Below are 17,577 nucleotides of genomic sequence, written 5' to 3' on the forward strand. Positions count from 1 at the left end.
CATCTTTGGTTATCACAGATTCATCTTCCAATTCCCTAGTGCCTGGGTTATACCATAGTTTGGAATAGTGTTGCTTCCATTCTGCTTGGGAGATGGAGTTGGTTTTTATTTGATCATTTGTGTCTAGTTGTAATTTCTTAAAAATTTTAAAACCTCTTCTCTGTGGGCCCATGATATCACGTTCTAATGATTTAACAAATTTATCCCAGTCATCTCGGATTCTTCTGGTTAATTTTCTAACTTCTGCTGTAAGCTTTTTATATTTTATGTGTAGATGTAGGTCTTTAGTTTGTAGGAACAGTTTATAGGTCTTTTTTTTCTCATTGATTGTTTGTTTAGCCACCAAGTTCTTAGCCACTTTTTAATTTTTATAGGTTTATATCCAAGACTTTCTTCAGCAGTTCCCAAAATTGATTTTTTCATGTTTGACCAGATTTTCTCAAGATTAATCACTTTCATCTGATTTGAGTTTATCTTTCAATCGACTTTGATATAGGAATTTAGTTTTTTTTTGTCGTCCAACAAATGTGTTTTTAATTTCTTAGTAGTTTTTGTTGGTATTTTCTTCTTTTTATTAAGATAATTTATTTTTATTTTGAAAGTGCTTTCTACTGGGTAGTAGAAATGGAGGAACTAGAGGAACAGATATTCCTGAGCCTGCCTGTACAGATTACAATGTGGTGCAGATATGTCGATGATATCTTCACCATCATCCCACGTGGTTCAGAGACAGCACTGTTAGAGTACCTCAACTCCTTATCACTGTTCATTCAGTTCACTGTAGAGTTAGAAGTGAATGGGTCCCTTCAAGTCCTGGATGTTCTAGTGAAACAAGTGGGCTCACGCCTGGAAACTTCGGTGTACTGTAAGCCAATATCGTGAACGGGTACCTTCAATTCCTGGATGTTCTAGTGAAACGAATTGGCTCACGCCTGGAAACCTTGGTGTATGTAAGCCAATGTCGTCCCCCATGTGACAATATACCTACTGCCTATATTCCTTACTATCCGGGCACTTCGGACCAGATTTCTAAAATCCTCCGCGATTACAATATAAAATGTGTACAGCTCCCTGGTAGGAGCTTATGTTCTCTGGTTTTGAATGTTAAGACTTCCATCACCCCTATCTTACGTAATGGAGTAGTATACCGTGTAACTTGCAATGATTGTGGCGCAGTTGCTATATAGGGGAGAGCTCTAGATGCCTTCAGGATCGCCTTGCAGAACATGACAGATTGATTCCCTTAGGTGACACTGACCATTCGACAATCGTGGAACATTTCTGGTCAACACATCATGACCTTAACCCCAGGCGTGATTGTGAAGTGATCGACCAATCCCGACACTTCCATCACTGCCTTTGGCTAGAATCGTTGAACAAATCATGCAGTCCAAAAGCCTTGAATTGCTGCAAAGGTACGAGGCTACACCCTATCTTGGAATCAACAGTCTTGAAACTCAACAAGCATCAATGATCTCCACTGGTGCAAACCAATTTTGAAAATTATCTGACAATTTCTTTGCTTCTTTTGTCCTCAACTTCTTCTTTCAAAATTTTGCTCCACTTGGTCATTTGGACATCTTATTCTTACTTATAAATTTAAAATTTTTAAAGATGTTTTATTTTAATTAAATTTGGGGAATTTTAAAAAAAATTTTTCATTCTAGTCTACATAGGAGTTTGCTCACAATCTGAATTTTTGTAGAAAAAAAAGTATTTTAACAAGGAAAATGTTCTACTCAAAATTTAAACAGAACTATGCCCTCCCAATTTGATTACTGTATCTAAAATTCATTTTGAAAATGAGACAAAAATCGAATTCTAAAACATATATTTTAAATAACTAATAATTACATATAATGTTATAACCTATCAAAATACATAAAAGAAAGGTTTGTTTATAACAATTTATTAAAACTTTTTTAATGTGGAGACAAAACAACTGAATAACAAAACTTGAATTACACTTTTATTTCTTTTAACCTGTGACTACTCACACTTGAGTATTTGTTCAATTCGAGCAAAATACAACTGCCAACTGGCTAGCAGTGGAGAACAAACCGAAAAGCTGAGAGGTGTGAAAATGGGCCATACTTGATAGAAGTTTGTAATTGGAGTTTCTCTATTATTTTCGAAATTTGTAAAACACTGTTCCTTCCTGATATTTTTTCTGTAAGTGATTATAAATCCCGAATTTATAATTTTTTTCACTCTCACAAAATCACAAAAATTTCTGGAATCATAAGTAGCACGTACGTACAAAGATAATGCAGTATTTCTTTTAATAAAATTTTTATTTTGAACAAAGAACACAAGTTGACCAGAAGCTATTATCTGTGTCAGGAATATGCCTTAATCTTTTGACTGGCTGTAGAAAGCAGTTGACTAGCATAATTTCTTAGTATGTAGGATATGTGGCTGCATATGTTTAACTTGCGCTTTCTAATTGCTTAAATTGCCTTAAAGGCCAGAGGTGGAAACAAAGCATACAAAGTTAAGTCTCTCGTAATACGTTCGATATATGGAAATTTTCTTCATTCTACAGAAACTTTTAAATCTAATTACCAAAAGGAATTCAAAACATTTGCTATAAATAAGTGTTAAACACAGGTCCAATCTAATTAAATCAAAAATGAAGCAATTTTAAAATATATAACTGGTCAAATGCACCCTTAAAATACTGCAACTGGGGCTGGTGCCCCATTCGCCTCACCCTAGTTCCTGCTCTGTATGAGCATGTGACCAACTTGTTCAGAATTTATTGTTAACCAAAGAATCATTTTGATAATTCGCTTATCTTTCTTCTTTAATCAATGGAAAATAATAAATGACATTTTTCATTTTCGTATGTATGTACATGTACACATACCTACATAAATATACTCACATACATATAAATAAATTCCTTCAATTGTATATGTATGTCTGTATAACACAGGATAAAACGATTCTAAACGTATGCATTAATGGACACTGTTCAGAAGAAATTTTTTGTTTATTGAAATTAAATATTAACAATAAATAAAAGTGATAATTTCTACTTATTGATAAATACAGACTATATGGATAGTGTGATGAATTGCTGATTTAATACCAGCATCCAGCTATTTTCAGATTATAGAAAAGCTCCTGTTTTAATGGATTATTTTTTATCTCTTTTTTTCTTTCTTTGCAGATAACAGATGAAGGTCTAATAGCTATAGCTAGACAAGGGCAGTTAGAAGTCCTTCAAGTTAGGGGTTGCTCCCGTGTTGGAGACCAAGGTAATGCACTCATGTGTATTTAGTTTTAAATCATGACCCATAAGTCTTGATTACTACAAAAATTGTAGTCGACAACTACTTTGATTATGGCTGAGAAGGTAGCAGTACATTTGTACAGCTACCTTCTCAGCTAACTTCAAATTTCTTTTAGATATTGAACTCACTTTCATATTTAGAGAATTCATTCTTGCAAGTATTACACATAAATGAGCACATTAATATCTATATCAAACATAACTCATGGCATATATTATGTATGTAAAATTAAATTGAGTCAACAGAAAAATTCTTTTTTTTCTTGCCACATTTTTTATTGTTAGCGGACCTTTGGGTTTAACCAAATATGAACTATAATCTTCATGCTTGGCATAGGTCAGATGTTCCCAAACTTTTATTATACATTGAGTTTCCTTAAAATTTTACATAAATTTCATACCCAGAAAATTCCAGAATAAGAGCAAATACACAGATTTGACATAAAATTTAGTTATGAATATATTAGCAAAGGCACATGATGCAAGCTTATATAGCATCAGCCAAAAAAAAAACCCTTATTTCACCCATCCCCTTGCTCCAAATACTTGTCAAGTTCTGCCTTGAATCTATTTAAACTATCAACTTCTACAATGACAGATGGAAGTTTGTTCCAGAAATCAACCACCTGCTGGCTAAAGGCAAATTTCCGCACATCTATCCTAGAACCGTCTTTCCTCAATTTGAATTTGTGCCCTTCAGGTGATTATTCTGAGCAAGAGGAAGAATCCCATCAGCATTGAGCATGCTCAAACCATTCAAGGCTTTATACACCGCAATCAGATCACCTCGCAGGTGCCTAGTCTACAGACACTGTAATTTTCAAAACTTAAGCCTTTCTTTGTAAGAGCAACCCTTTTTTCTGTTCACTAATCTTGTTGCCCTTCTCTGTACTTGTTCCAACAGCTCTACATCCTTCTTAAATTGAGGCCTCCAGACCTGTATATAATAGGTGTGGCCTCACCATTGCCTTATACAAGGGGATAATCACCTCCTTATCCCTGCTAGAAAAATTCCCGTATATCATTGACAAGACACTGAGCTACTCTTGCAGACCGTCTGCACTGCTCAGAAAACTTCATATCTGCCTGCACAATTACCCCCAGGTCCTTTTCATTCTCTACCACTATCAGTGTGGTACCACAGAGTTGATATGTTACTGTGGGATTACTGCTTCCCATATGTAGTACTTTACATTTGTAAAGCCTCTCAGCCCATCTGCTCAACTTTTCTAGATTCTGTTGCAGCAGTGTACTGTCGTTAACAACCCTGTCAACCTTTGTATCATCTGCAAACTTGGACATTAAGCCTGATATACCATCATCAATATCATTTATAAATACAGAAAACAACAATGGACCCAACACCGAACCCTGAGGGACTCCACTCAGACACAAAGCCATGCTGTGTCCGAGCTATAACTGAAGTCTTGTCTAGATGATCCTGCAATGCTTCTTTAACCAGTGTCTCCATTAATTTCCCTGGAATAGAAGTTAAACTAACAGGTCTGTAATTACCTGTGTCTCCCTTTGATCCTCCCTTGTGGATTGGGGTCATGTTTGCACTTCTCCAGTCCATGGGTACCTCCCCTGAGTCCAGGGAAGCTCTCATAATTATGGCTAAGGGTTTGCTTACTTCCTTTGATGCCTCCTTTAATATAACTGGATAGATCCCATCTACCAGGTGCCTTATGTTTATCTTCAACAATTTCTCCTCCACTTTTCTCTCAGTTATTACAAGATTATCTAGCTTACTGCCAGAGTTGAATACACCTCTGGCATTCCCCTCCCTGAATAACTCCTCATGTGTGAATGTAGATGCAACATATTCATTTAGTTTGTTAGCTAACTGAGCAGGATCATCAACAGTTGAACCAATGATATCAAGTGGGCCAATCTGATTCATCCCTTTCCTTCTAGAGTTTACATAAGTGAAGAACTCTTTGCAGTTTTTCTTTGCATCCTTTGCCAAAGATTTCTCGTAATCTGCCTTGGCCTGCCTAACCTCCTTTGTAACTTGGTTACAGACCAGCTTATATCTATCCATAGGCTTCTGTGTCACCTGTTAATTTATATGTATCCCATGCATTTTTCTTCTCTGTCACATGTCTAATTAGTTCATCTGACATCCATTTAGGCTTAAATCTTGAACAATATTTCTTTGTTGGTATTAAAAGCCTAGTAGCTTCCAAGATTAATTCTTTGAATGCTACCCATTTTGAATTTGCTGTTAGTAACATCATCAGTTGGTTCCACCGTATAGAATTTAAATACTGTCTCAGACCACCGTAGTCACCTTTACCAAAGCAAAAACCCTTCCCTTTAACCTTGATGGTAGTTACCTCTTTGAGTAAATCCCACTTCAGCACACTGTGATCACTGCTACCTAGTGGTTCCTCTATATGCAGATTCTTGATGCATGAAGAATCACTACTGATAATCAGATCGAGAGTATTACTCCCTCTAGTTGCCTCCCGAACATACTGCTGTATAAAGCAATCATCCAATAAATCCATAAAAGCCTTGCTAGTGTGTGAGTGACCAACTCACAAATTCCAGTCAATCTCTGGGAAATTACAATCCCCCATTATAAGATAATAAATGATTTACTGGCCCACTCTATTTCTCTGCACAATTGCTCATTATACTCATCAGATTCATTTGGCCTATAACACACACCTACTCATATTTTTCCTTTCCCAGTGCTTATGTCACACCAAATAGACTCAACATTGCATTGTCCACCAACATCAATTGGATGCACTTCCTTAGATTTTGTGTTTCTTAACTAACAGCATAACCCCCTCCTCCCTTTCTGTCTTGTCTATCCTTTCTGTACACATTGTACTCCCCAAATTCCAGTTCTGCACCGCTTATGTCTGTGTGACACCATGTCTTTGATATCCCAACAATGTCTGCCTTTGGTGTCTTGACTAGCACTTCAAGCTCATCGAATTTATTAATTATACTCCTAGCATTGGTGTACATGCACGTATACATTCACCTGTTTCTACTCTTAGTTACCCTAACACAGCCCAATTACTCAACCATCCCTTTATCTATAGCAGCAGTTTGCCTCCAATGCCACACTGCTCCAATTTGTACTTTTATAAATTAATATATATTTCAATACTTGTATATTGACTTCCAGTCAATACTTCCATTGACTGGAAACTCTATCTGATGATAGATGATGATAGCACATTGCATTCCACCTTGGGAAACCTTGACTATCTAGAAACCTTCCACACGATCAACAATTGCTAGTATGCATTCTATCAGTGTCAATCCACTGGTGATGTACTGGCTTAGGTTACTTATCTATGGACATTCAATGCAAAAAATTCGATGAAACTCGAGAAGTACTCTTGATGTTTCAAAGGCTTTTGATTGTGTTTGGCATGAAAGTCTTCTAAATAATCTTCCATCTTATGGTTTTCCAACTGTTTTTTGTAATTGAATATCCAGTTTTCTCTCTTGACTATTCACTGTGGGTGATGGTAGATTTCTGTCTTCTAAACTTCTCCATTAATGCAGGTGCTCTCAAGGTTCAGTTCTTTCTTCCATTCTTTTCTTCTTGTATAGAAAATATATTAATGATCTTCTTCCATTGACCAGAAATCCTATCCATAGTTTTGCTGATGATAGCACATTGCATTCCATTTTCCAGTTTGAGAAACCTTGCCCCGCACAAGCAGCTTCAATGTTTTGAATATCCACGACAATTTCCCTAAATGTTGATCTCCAGATAATTTTCCAGTGTGGTAAAGATAACTCAGTTGATTTCAATCCTTCTAAAACTTAGTCCTATCTTATATCTCACAAAAAGGATTCTTCTGCTCTTATCCTTATTTTCGATAACACTCAGATTTCCAAACAAGATCACGTATTTCTGTCAGGGATTACCCTGACTTCTAATCTCTCTTGACATAAGCACATCACAAATATTGCTTCCTCTGCATTTAAAAAACTGGGTTTTCTCTTTTGCTCTTGCCCTTACCTTTCTTCCAAACAGCTGCTCACTGCCCCCAAAAAAAGAGGATAGTTAGGTTAATTAATGATCCATCTTTAACAAAGTCTCTCCACTTTTTGTCTCATAGACGTTCTGTTTGTACTGCGTGCCTTTTCTGTAGATACTCTTGTGAGCAGTGTTCTTCTGAATTGGCTTCTATAATTCCTGCTTTCTCTTCCATACCAGTCCAAACACATGGCACATCTAGTCAGCATCCTTTCACTGTCCAACTTCAAGTTCGTTCACAAAACCAATTTCCCTTCTTATTCCTCATTTATTCCTTCAACTTCCATTTTCTGGAACAACCTCCCTTCCTACATATTTCTTGAAAAATTACAATCTACAGAAATTCAAGTCTAATGTCAACACAAGCATCTTCTTTCATCTTCCCAACCTTCAACCCATGCACGGTACTAAGTAGTATAGGTTCTAATACCTCTCGTGCTTGGGGTTTCCTTAAAAAAAAAATAAATAAATAAAACATTTCATCTCAAAGAAATAAAATACGAATAATAAAAATAAATAAAAACCGCTTTGTATCTGGATTAGTGGGATGGTCTGTCTGTATTTCATTAAAAAAGTGCTTTGTGAAAACAACACTCCCAAAAAACCAAGTGTATCCAGAGGGATGTGGAGGAGAGTGCACCCACACTTTGGGAACCTGTAGTATAGATCATTCTGATGTTAAAACAGAAGGATATTGTAAACGAAGTCATTATAGTGGTTAGATGTTGAATATCAGGTGAGGGATACCAGAAGCAAACCCTGGAGCATGGGGGATGGAATCAGAGCTAAATAATGATGATGAGGAAGAATAAAGAAAAAAGAAAATAATGAAAGTTAACTTCGTTTCTGGAATGGTTGCTGTCAAACTATCCTAATAACAATCCAGTTATTACTTGCAAACATTTTCCCAAAAAGTTAAGAAACGACATCTCCAAGATGAAGACTTTCACAGCTAATGCGAGTATAATTGCTGTCCTTCAGTACTATGTTGTAAAAGGCCTATGTCCAACTCTCATCTAGCAGGGGAGAAACTTTTATTGACTCCCAGAAACTCAGTTGTTTTTTTTTTCCCAGCAAACTGACCATCAATTTTACAGGCAAAATACTGAAATATGCTTGGTTAAATCATGTTCTTAGTTACCTTTTGCACAAACTCAACCTCAAATGGTAAGGATTTAAGGATTAACAAAAAAAAAAAAAAAAAAAACCCCACTAATACAAGAAATTTGCAGGAGTGGCCGTGTCCCTGCCATAAAACATAGGTAAAAAATTTAATGCAGTCATGAAATTTAACCATTATAAATATCAGCAAGCATTCTTCAATTCATAGTAATGAATTGAATTAATTAATAATGAATTAACCACATTAAAATATTCACATTAATTCAGTACTACCATAAAGATTGGGTGCAGTGTTTTTCTGTGTGTAAAGATGTTGAAATAATTATATATACTGTTTTAAGGATTTATATGGAGTGTAATTATAAATTCTATAATGTGAAAAATAACACACAAAAAAATTGTATATTGTGACCTTTAGTTTAATAAAGTTGAATAGAATTACCTAAATAGCTTTCTCAAACTAAACAATGGAAGCACAATTATTTGTCAGCTTCCCTGAGCTCCCAACACCTCTTGACTTGGGCACCTGTATGCTGTGAGAGGTCATCTCTTTGATGCTGCTGGTGTTTCAGATTAGCATCACTGTAAAGGAATCTGGTGTGTTTGATGTGTGCTGAGACCTGTGGAAACTCGGAAAGGAGGGACTCTAGTGTTTGAGGGGCCCAGCTTCCACAAGCCATTTGGCCCCTGCTTTAACACGATGGTGCTATTAGGATGGTTTGCCTAGGGTCGTTTCAGTTGGTGGGCTTGTCTGTGAAGGTTAGCATACTGAATAGGATTAAGGCTGGCAGGTGTGTGTGTGTGTGTGTGTGTGTGTGTGTGTGTGTGTGTGTGTGTGTGTGTGTGTGTGTGTGTGTGTGTGTGTGTGTGTGTGTGTGTGTGTGTGTGTGTAGGGGTATAGTGCTTGAACATCTTTGGGATACCATTCCTGAATATATTTGTTGCTTGCTGGGTAGTGGGTGTCAAATTGGGCTCCATGGTGATTGAGCAGCCCAGACACTGAAGCAAAATAAAACTAGTATGGAATGCTGATAATCTAAGCTTGTCTTCTTCCCCAGCATACATCGACACCATGCCAGTGAAGAGGCCCTGAATCCTGTCAGGTCCAACAACTAGATACCTGATAATTCATCCAACTGGTTTCAACCATAGGGGAAATGTCACCCTTCCAAATGTTAAGGATTTAAGAAGCTTTAAAATGGCTGCATTGTGGATATATACCTGCTGAAATAAAATCTGAGAAGCACCCCAAACAACTTCTCCGAGCCACCTCCAATGGGAGAATACTAATTATGATAACACCTCACAACACACTGAACTCATCCCAAAGCATGAATGGGATCTTGAAGTGTCTGAAGAGGAGATCTGTTAGAAAGTTAAAATTGCAAGGAGCAACGGCTACAAAACTGTGTGTACAGTTTGTATAGAATGTTTGTACTTAGGGTTGGGAATCTAAAGATGTTGGCTTATTGAAAGTAAGGACGAGAAACCTCGCCCTTACTTTCAATAAGCTAACATCTCCTATTTCTATGACTACAGGTTACTTGCACCGCCCAATACATATATCTCAAATTCTTTAAGATGCTTTAAGTGTTAGCAATATGGACACTTGCAAATGGCCTGTCATGGTGCCCTTCATGTGTTGAGTGGTGCAAAAGACCATGAAGTTACATTGTGTTCTGCTACAAAACCCACCTGTGTCAACTGATAAGGAGAGCACCCTGTGCATACTCTTGTGCATGCCAGAGGTGGAATGAAGAAAAAGAGATACAGAGACTTAAGGCAGAGCTGAACATCTCGTACTAGGATTTGAGAAAAGTGGTGAAGCCAGTAAATAGCAATAAGGCAACATATGCTAAGGTTTTCAAAGATGTGTGCGGACACAAACAGAACTGAAAGAGTCATTTATGCCATTCCTGCTATTTATTGATTCTCAAAAGCCCACTCAGAAAATCGAGTCAGCTGTCACTCCAATATTAGTACCCTCTAGTGGTAAAGTAACACTACAGAAAACACAAGTGCTAACGGCAGTACAAGAAAAAATGGATATCAAAGCAGAGAAGGTACCTGACAAACCATTATTGGAACTCTGTGTCCATTTTCTTGTCCACAAAGAAAATGGACACAGGACAGTATCCATACTTTCCCAAAAAAGGAAAACCCAAGACTGAGAAAAATAAGCCCTCAGCACTTTGGAAGTTGACCAGTGGATTTACCCCAACCTATATAATGGCTAAATTTCTGCAATGGAATTGTCACAGATTCTGGTGACAATTCCATTGTAAGTGAAATATTGAAGACATCAAGGCACTCCTGCAAATTCATGAACAAGTCTGCTTTTGCTTACAAGAGACTTATCTGAAGGTAACTGATGGCATACCATGCATAATGTTACAGTCATTCATAAGGATGTCCCTTCACATGGAGGAGTTGCTGTCTGCAACCAGACCTCGCTTTGTCCTTCGCTACTTATAACTAGCATAGAGATGGTAGCAATTTGTCTGACAGTTTTATTAATGGCCTGCTCCATCTGTTTGTGGCACCTCCGTAGCCAGGTGGGCAGGAGCAGCAGTGCGTAGCACACGCTTCTTGATTAGACCAGGGTTCGAGCCCGTGAGCCACCAAATACGGAGGATGCGGAAAGGTCAGGGAATGACCACCGCATATCCCCGGAGCAATATGGCCTTAGTTGCTAATGCTCCTAAAAAACAACAACAGCTCCATCTGTTTGTCATTTCTAACTGACATCCTTCAGGGAGACCTCTGTGATCTTGGTAAAAAGGCCTAAAACAAAGCATGGAGATATTCTGCCATTATCCCACCACAAACAGTCACCTTTAAATGCACACATGCTAAAGAACATTTTGTTCAGTGCCAAAGCCAAAGGGGTTCATTTTACATCCTTTATTACATTTTCACCAGCCCTAAGATGGTCTGGAAAATGAAGGGAAAATACACATTGCACCCTCCATCAGTGGAGTCTGGTTGCAGACAGCAACTCCTCCATCGGAAGGGACATCCTTATGAATGATAGTAACGTTATGCATGGTATGTCATAATTTACCTTCAGATAAGTCTTTTGTAAGCAAAAGCAGACTGGTTCATGATTTTACTTACAATTGCATCCTTCATCAGTCCTGGATAATAATGTATGTGCTATTGCAGATTCAGCTGCAGTAGCCATTGCTCCTGGGGAAAATTTTTCTAACATCTCTGCAAAATCATTGTTTTCTCCAGAGTTCTTGTTCCTGAAAGAGAAAAATGAAAAGTAGGGACTTAATTTCAAATCAAAGGATTTTCACCCATACAGTCACTTACTATAAGAGAGTTTAATCCAGCTTTAACTCTTACCAAAGCAAAAGCTATTGGACCAGATAACATCCATTATGGAATGCTTAAACACCATTCACCAATATCTGTGCACATGCTCTACCTATATAGCAGAAATTATCTTAAAGAGCAGTTTCCGGAATCCTGGTTCAAGCCAGTTGTCCTTGCTTTTTCTAAGCCAACAAAATAGTGAAAACAAAAATTCTGTAATAAAACCTTTATAGCATTGGTCTTATAAGTTATCTCCCCATTTTTATTAAGAACTTTTTATCCCACAGATCTTTCCAAGTTCAAGGGACATCTTCAACATGCCATTGATTGCCTCTGCTCCTGGACAATGACAATGGCTTCAGGTTCTTGCTGCTGAAGCTCATTTGATACATTTTTGTTGCAGACACAATCTTCATCATCAACCTGAATTGAGGCTTGGACAAAATGCTATTTTAGTAGTACCTTAGACTAGATCTTTGGCACTCATGTTTGATAAAAAGTTGACTTTTCTTTCAAACATACATCAGCTATGTACAAAGTGAGAGCTTTAAACATCCTCCATTCTATCTCCTTTGCCTCTTGGGATGCAAACTGATGCCTCTTACTATACCTGTGTTGTTCACTTGTACAATTTAAACTAGATTATGAGTTCCAAATCCTATATCCACCATCTGGTGATTCATATTGCTACTGGGACATTTCAAACATCTCATGTCCAGAGTCTCAATGTGGAATCAAATGAGCCATCATCATCTCTTTGATGAAAGTAGAAGCTTCCATCAAAGAGCTAATGATGTTTTAAAAGCATTGAAATATCTACTTTTGAGCCACAGTGGGAAAATCTCTACATCCTCCTTTAACTTTTACACCCTCAAGGCTGCCAACCTTCCATTAAGTATTTGTATCCAAGAGCTCAGAGATCTGCACATATTGTTGCCCCATCACCAAGGCAACCTCTTCCAGCATGCTGTGATTTTTCTCTGAAGAATTAAAGAAAATCTGCTTCATTATGTATCTACCTTAAGGTTTTTGCCAGTATTTTTAAAGATACCTTAAAGGTTCGGGGAAACTTCTAGTTGGGGGGGAACAAGATTAACGAGTTATACAAGTTATGTTTATCTGATAATATTGGTCAAAGTAATGCATGCGTATACCTCAAGAGTTCTTGTTTGTCACTGCAGCAGATCATATCAGCAAAATGTTCTAAGGGCAGAAATGTTTAAAATGAGTGGGTAACTAATGACAGGGAAGCAAGCTTAAATAACTTCAAGGGGTGTGTCAGGATAGTTAACTATACAAGAACACTAAGTCCTAATTGTTTATACAGTAATGTCAGAAGTTTCATCAATTAAATGAGTGAATTCGAATTGCTGGTTAGGACAAGTAATGCTGGCATAATAGGGCTTACGGAAATGTGGTGCCACCTGGAAATAGGGGATGATGAGTTTCAGTACAGTATGTACAATGTTTTTTTTTTTTTTTTTTTTTTTAATGTAAACCCCAAGCACTAGAGGCATTAGAACCGTGCTTGGGTTGGAGGTTGAGAAGACGAAAGAAGATATTTGTTGACATTGGACTGAACTTCTGTAGACTGTAATTTTCAGGAAATACGTATGAAGGAAGGTTGTTTCAGAAAACAAAACGGCAGTTGAATGAATAAATGAGGAAGATGAAAAGTTGGTTCTGTGAGTTTGAAGTTGGACAGTAAATGGATGTTGGCGGCACGTGTTCGGACTATTTTGAAAGAGAGAGCGGGAATTATAGAAGCTAAGAACAGTGCCCATGGAAGTATCTATAGAAGAGGCATGCAGCAGAAACAGTATGTCTATGAGACAGCAAGTGGAGAGACTCTGTTAGAGATGAATCATTAATTTACCTAACTGCCCTCTTCTGAATGGAATCAAGAAGCCTGAGAGAGGTTTTGGGAGCACCACCCCAGATGTGGGAACAATATTCCATGGCAGGGCGGATTTGCGATTTATGCAGAGTGAGCAGCTGTTTGGAAGAAAAGTAACGCCGAGAGCGAAAGAGAAAACAAATTTTTTAGATGCAGAGGAAGCAATATTTGTAATGTGCTTGTGCCAAGAGAGATTAGAAGTCAGGGTAATCCCCAAAAGAGATATATCATTTAGCCTAGAAATTGGAGTGTCACTAAAAATAAGCATAGGAGCAGAAGAATCCTTTTTGCAAGACATAAGACAAGACTGAGTTTTAGAAGGGTTGAAATCAACTAAGTTGTCTTTGCCCCACTGGAGAATTACCTGAAGATCAGCATTTAAGGAATTGGTAGCAGATTTTTGAGAAGATGAAGCTGATTGAGCAGGGCAAGGTTTCTCAAAATGGAAAGTGGAATGTAATGTGCTATCATCGGCAAAACTGTGGATAGGATTTCCAGTCAATGGAAGAAGGTCATTAATATACGAGAGGAAAGAGTGGGGGAAAGAACTGAACCTTGGGAGACAGTGGCATTAGTGGAGAAGTTAGAAGACAGAGAGCCATCTACCATCACCCTCAGTGAGCGATCAGAGAGAAAACTGGATAACCAATTACAAAAAACAGTTGGCAAGCCATAAGATGGAAGCTCGTTTAGAAGACCTTTATGCCAAACATGATCGAAAGCTTTTGAGATGTCAAGAGCAACTACTTGTGTTTCACCGAACCTTTCCATTGAATTAGTCCATAAATGGGTAACATAAGCCAGAACATCACCAGTGGATCGACACTGACGGAATCCATACTGGCGATCGTTGATCACACGGAAGGTTTCTAGGTAGTTTAAGAGTTGGCGGTTAATTGATTTCTCCATTACTTTAGAGAGAGAGTAGAAGTAATTGCAATGGGACGATAATTGGATGGGAGGGATTTGTCACCCTTTTTAGGAACTGGCTGGATATGAGCAAATTTCCCAGCAGAAGAAAAAACACATTTGGAATAAGAAAGTGAAAAAAGGCGGCAAAGAATAGGAGTAAGTTCAGGAGCACAGGTTTTGAGAACAACTGAAGAAATACTATCGGGACCTGGAGCTTTCTTAGCATCAAGATTCATCAAAATCCTTCTGACATCCTTTTGACGGAAGACCACAGGAGGCATTGAACTGAGCGTGTTGGGAATGGTGGGAGGTGTTTTACCAAGATCATTAATACATGAGTTGGAAGAAAAATGGGATGCTAGTAGGTCAGCTTTATCCTTGGCTGAAGTGACAACAGAATCATCTGGTTTGGACAGAGGTGGGAGCAGAAATGGGCAAAATTTGCTGCCAATAGCTTTGGCAAGGGACCAGAATGCTTGGCTACCATTAGGGCAAGAAGCAAGTTTTCTACTCTTAGCCTGTTCACACTCTAGTTTGGACTGATTAGTAACTGCTTTACAATTGTTGCGAGCTTTGGTGTAGGCAGAAAATAAAACTGAAGAATTAGTAACAAGCCATTTACGATATGCAACATTCTTCTCTTGAACAGTCTTAGCACATGTATTGGAAAACCAAGGTTTAGATAAAGGATGAGATTTTAAAGTGGAGTGTGGGATAAAGGATTCCATCCCTGCAAGAATAATTTCACTGACATGATCTGAGCAAACGTTGACATCAGAAGTTTTGAAACAGTAATCCGACCAAGGAAAAGAAATCTCGCAGGTCATCCCATTTTGCATTCTTGTAATGCCAAACAACACAAGGTTGGGAATAGTCATGAGATAAAGGCTCCATTGGAGAAGAGACAATCACCAAGTTGTGATCTGAAGTACCTAAAGGACCTCTCACTTCGACCGTGTACTTAGAAGGGTTGTTTGTGAGAAAAAGATCAAGCGTATTGGCTGTATGATTAGGATTGTCCGGTATTCTTGTAGGTAAATGAACAATCTGTGCAAGGTCATTAGTAATTGCAAAAGCCTCAGCATCTCGACCAGCTGGGTCGGTGTGACTAGAAAACGGAAGCAAAAGCAAAAGCCTCAGCATCTCGACCAGCTGGGTCGGTGTGACTAGAAAACGGAAGCCAGCTGCAGTTGTGAACATTAAAATCTCCAAGGAAAATTACCTCACTGCTAGGAATGTTGCACTGGAGAAAGTAAAGTTGCAAAGAGAGGACGTCAAAGAGCTCCGAGTGATTAGTGGATTTGGGAGAATGGTAGAGACAACAGATGAACAATGAGGTAGAGAGATTTTAAGCCAGAGAAGATCAAAGAGAGGAGATTCCAAATTGCCAAATTCCAAATCTGACAGGGAATATCAGAATGGACATATGCACAAGTACCACCTTTGAGGCGAAAGGAATCATACAGCGAATAATATGGGCATCTGAGATGAGCAGTAGTTGATCAACCGATAACTGAGATTCTGTCAGAAAAAGTACATGGGGTTTGGCAGACTGCAAGTGGAAATTGACATCGTTGAGATTAGAATTGAGACCACGTATATTTGTGAAATGAATTAGGAAGTGCTTGGGAGGTTTAGATCTTTTCGCAGATAAGCTTGCTGTATTAGTTTGACAATTCATGGTGTATTCAATAGTAAGAAAAAGTGGGTGGGACATGCTGTATGAAGTAATGAAATTTTTGGATATGGCATACACATGGTAAGAATATACCCAGATCCTTGACATAACGGGGCCTCGACAATGCTCCCCGCATACACACTACTCGGACTCCCTCCAGTCACTATCTGGCAGAGTAGAGGTAGCGAGATTATACACTAGCCGATCCGGAAGCCTCCTAGAGAGTTACCAATAGGTTCGGTCCAGTGTAGTAACTAGCGGCTGGCCTGCGAACACCGTTTTAGAGCTGTACTCTCGAAATGTAAGGAATATTGGATCTCACCACGATGTTCATCATAACCTCAAACGTCATGGGAAGGACAAATTATACTGCATGATGGACGAGATAGGGAAGAGTTGACCGGAACTTAGCTCTAGAGACTAAACATGGGTTCCACCACTTCAAGCCTCCAATACGCAAAGTGGTGGTATTGCTCCGATTGATGAGAGTCATCTACTACTTAGTACTGCCTGGTAACAGATGGATGGCATTCCTCCATGTGGTTTGGGCACAACACCTCGAACCCTGCTTACGTTGGTTCACACCTGGGTGGTGTGAACCAACACACAAGTACCCACCATGTACTTGTGCTTGGAGGTTATACCCAGGATTACTAACTGTCCCACCATCGTGAAGGTGCAAGCAGAGGCTGTCACAGACCATCCAGACTTTGCCGAAATTGGGTGCACTTGACTTGAGTGTCACCCGAATATCAGTTCCATCAGCGTTTCAAACCCAGGTAGCAAGTACAGCTTGTCTGGCATATCTGAGAGAATGTCTCTGACAACCTCAAGGACCAAATGAGGTTGTTACTTCTATCTGCTCTATCTTTCATTTAGGAAGGATAGAGCAGATAGAAGGGGTAGTGGATTAATACTTCTTATCAAAAGCAGCCTGAACATGACAAAAGCTTTCCCGGATTCAAACGTTTTGCCTGATAGTATAGAATCTGTATGGTGTTGAGATAGTTGGAAGCAAAGGTATAAATCACCTACAGGCCAGGTGATTATGAAGATTATGAAGAGTATCAAGTAAGTGCGAATGTCGTATTATGGGTGATTTTAATTTGCCTCTGATTAGAGCAAATGGGAAGGAAACTCGACATGGGAGGGACAAAATTTTTAAATCAACTAGATGATTGTTATCTGTATCAACATGTCAGGGAAAGTACTAGAGAAAAGAATATTCTAGATTTGATCATCACCCATGAGCCAGATGACATAATAGGGCTGACAGTATAGGAACCAGTAGCAGGAAGTGATCACAGAGTTCTACGGTGGACGATTAAGAGAGA

General features: G+C 38.5%; 1 protein-coding gene across 1 annotated transcript in view; it reads left to right on the top strand.

Moving 5' to 3' along the window:
* LOC150085953 (putative RNA-binding protein EEED8.10) overlaps nucleotides 1-17,577 on the top strand; it is a 375,958-nt gene that overhangs the window by 291,882 nt on the left and 66,499 nt on the right. Inside the window, exon 17 of the mRNA XM_090373614.1 lies at nucleotides 3,176-3,263. Coding sequence (XP_090229740.1) covers nucleotides 3,176-3,263 — 88 coding nt within the window. The remainder of the gene's footprint in view (nucleotides 1-3,175; nucleotides 3,264-17,577) is intronic.

This window comes from Mastigoproctus giganteus, chromosome 5 (genome assembly GCF_048544385.1).
Source record: "Mastigoproctus giganteus isolate SK-2022 chromosome 5, ASM4854438v1, whole genome shotgun sequence".
Classification (NCBI taxonomy): Eukaryota; Metazoa; Arthropoda; class Arachnida; order Uropygi; family Thelyphonidae; genus Mastigoproctus; species Mastigoproctus giganteus.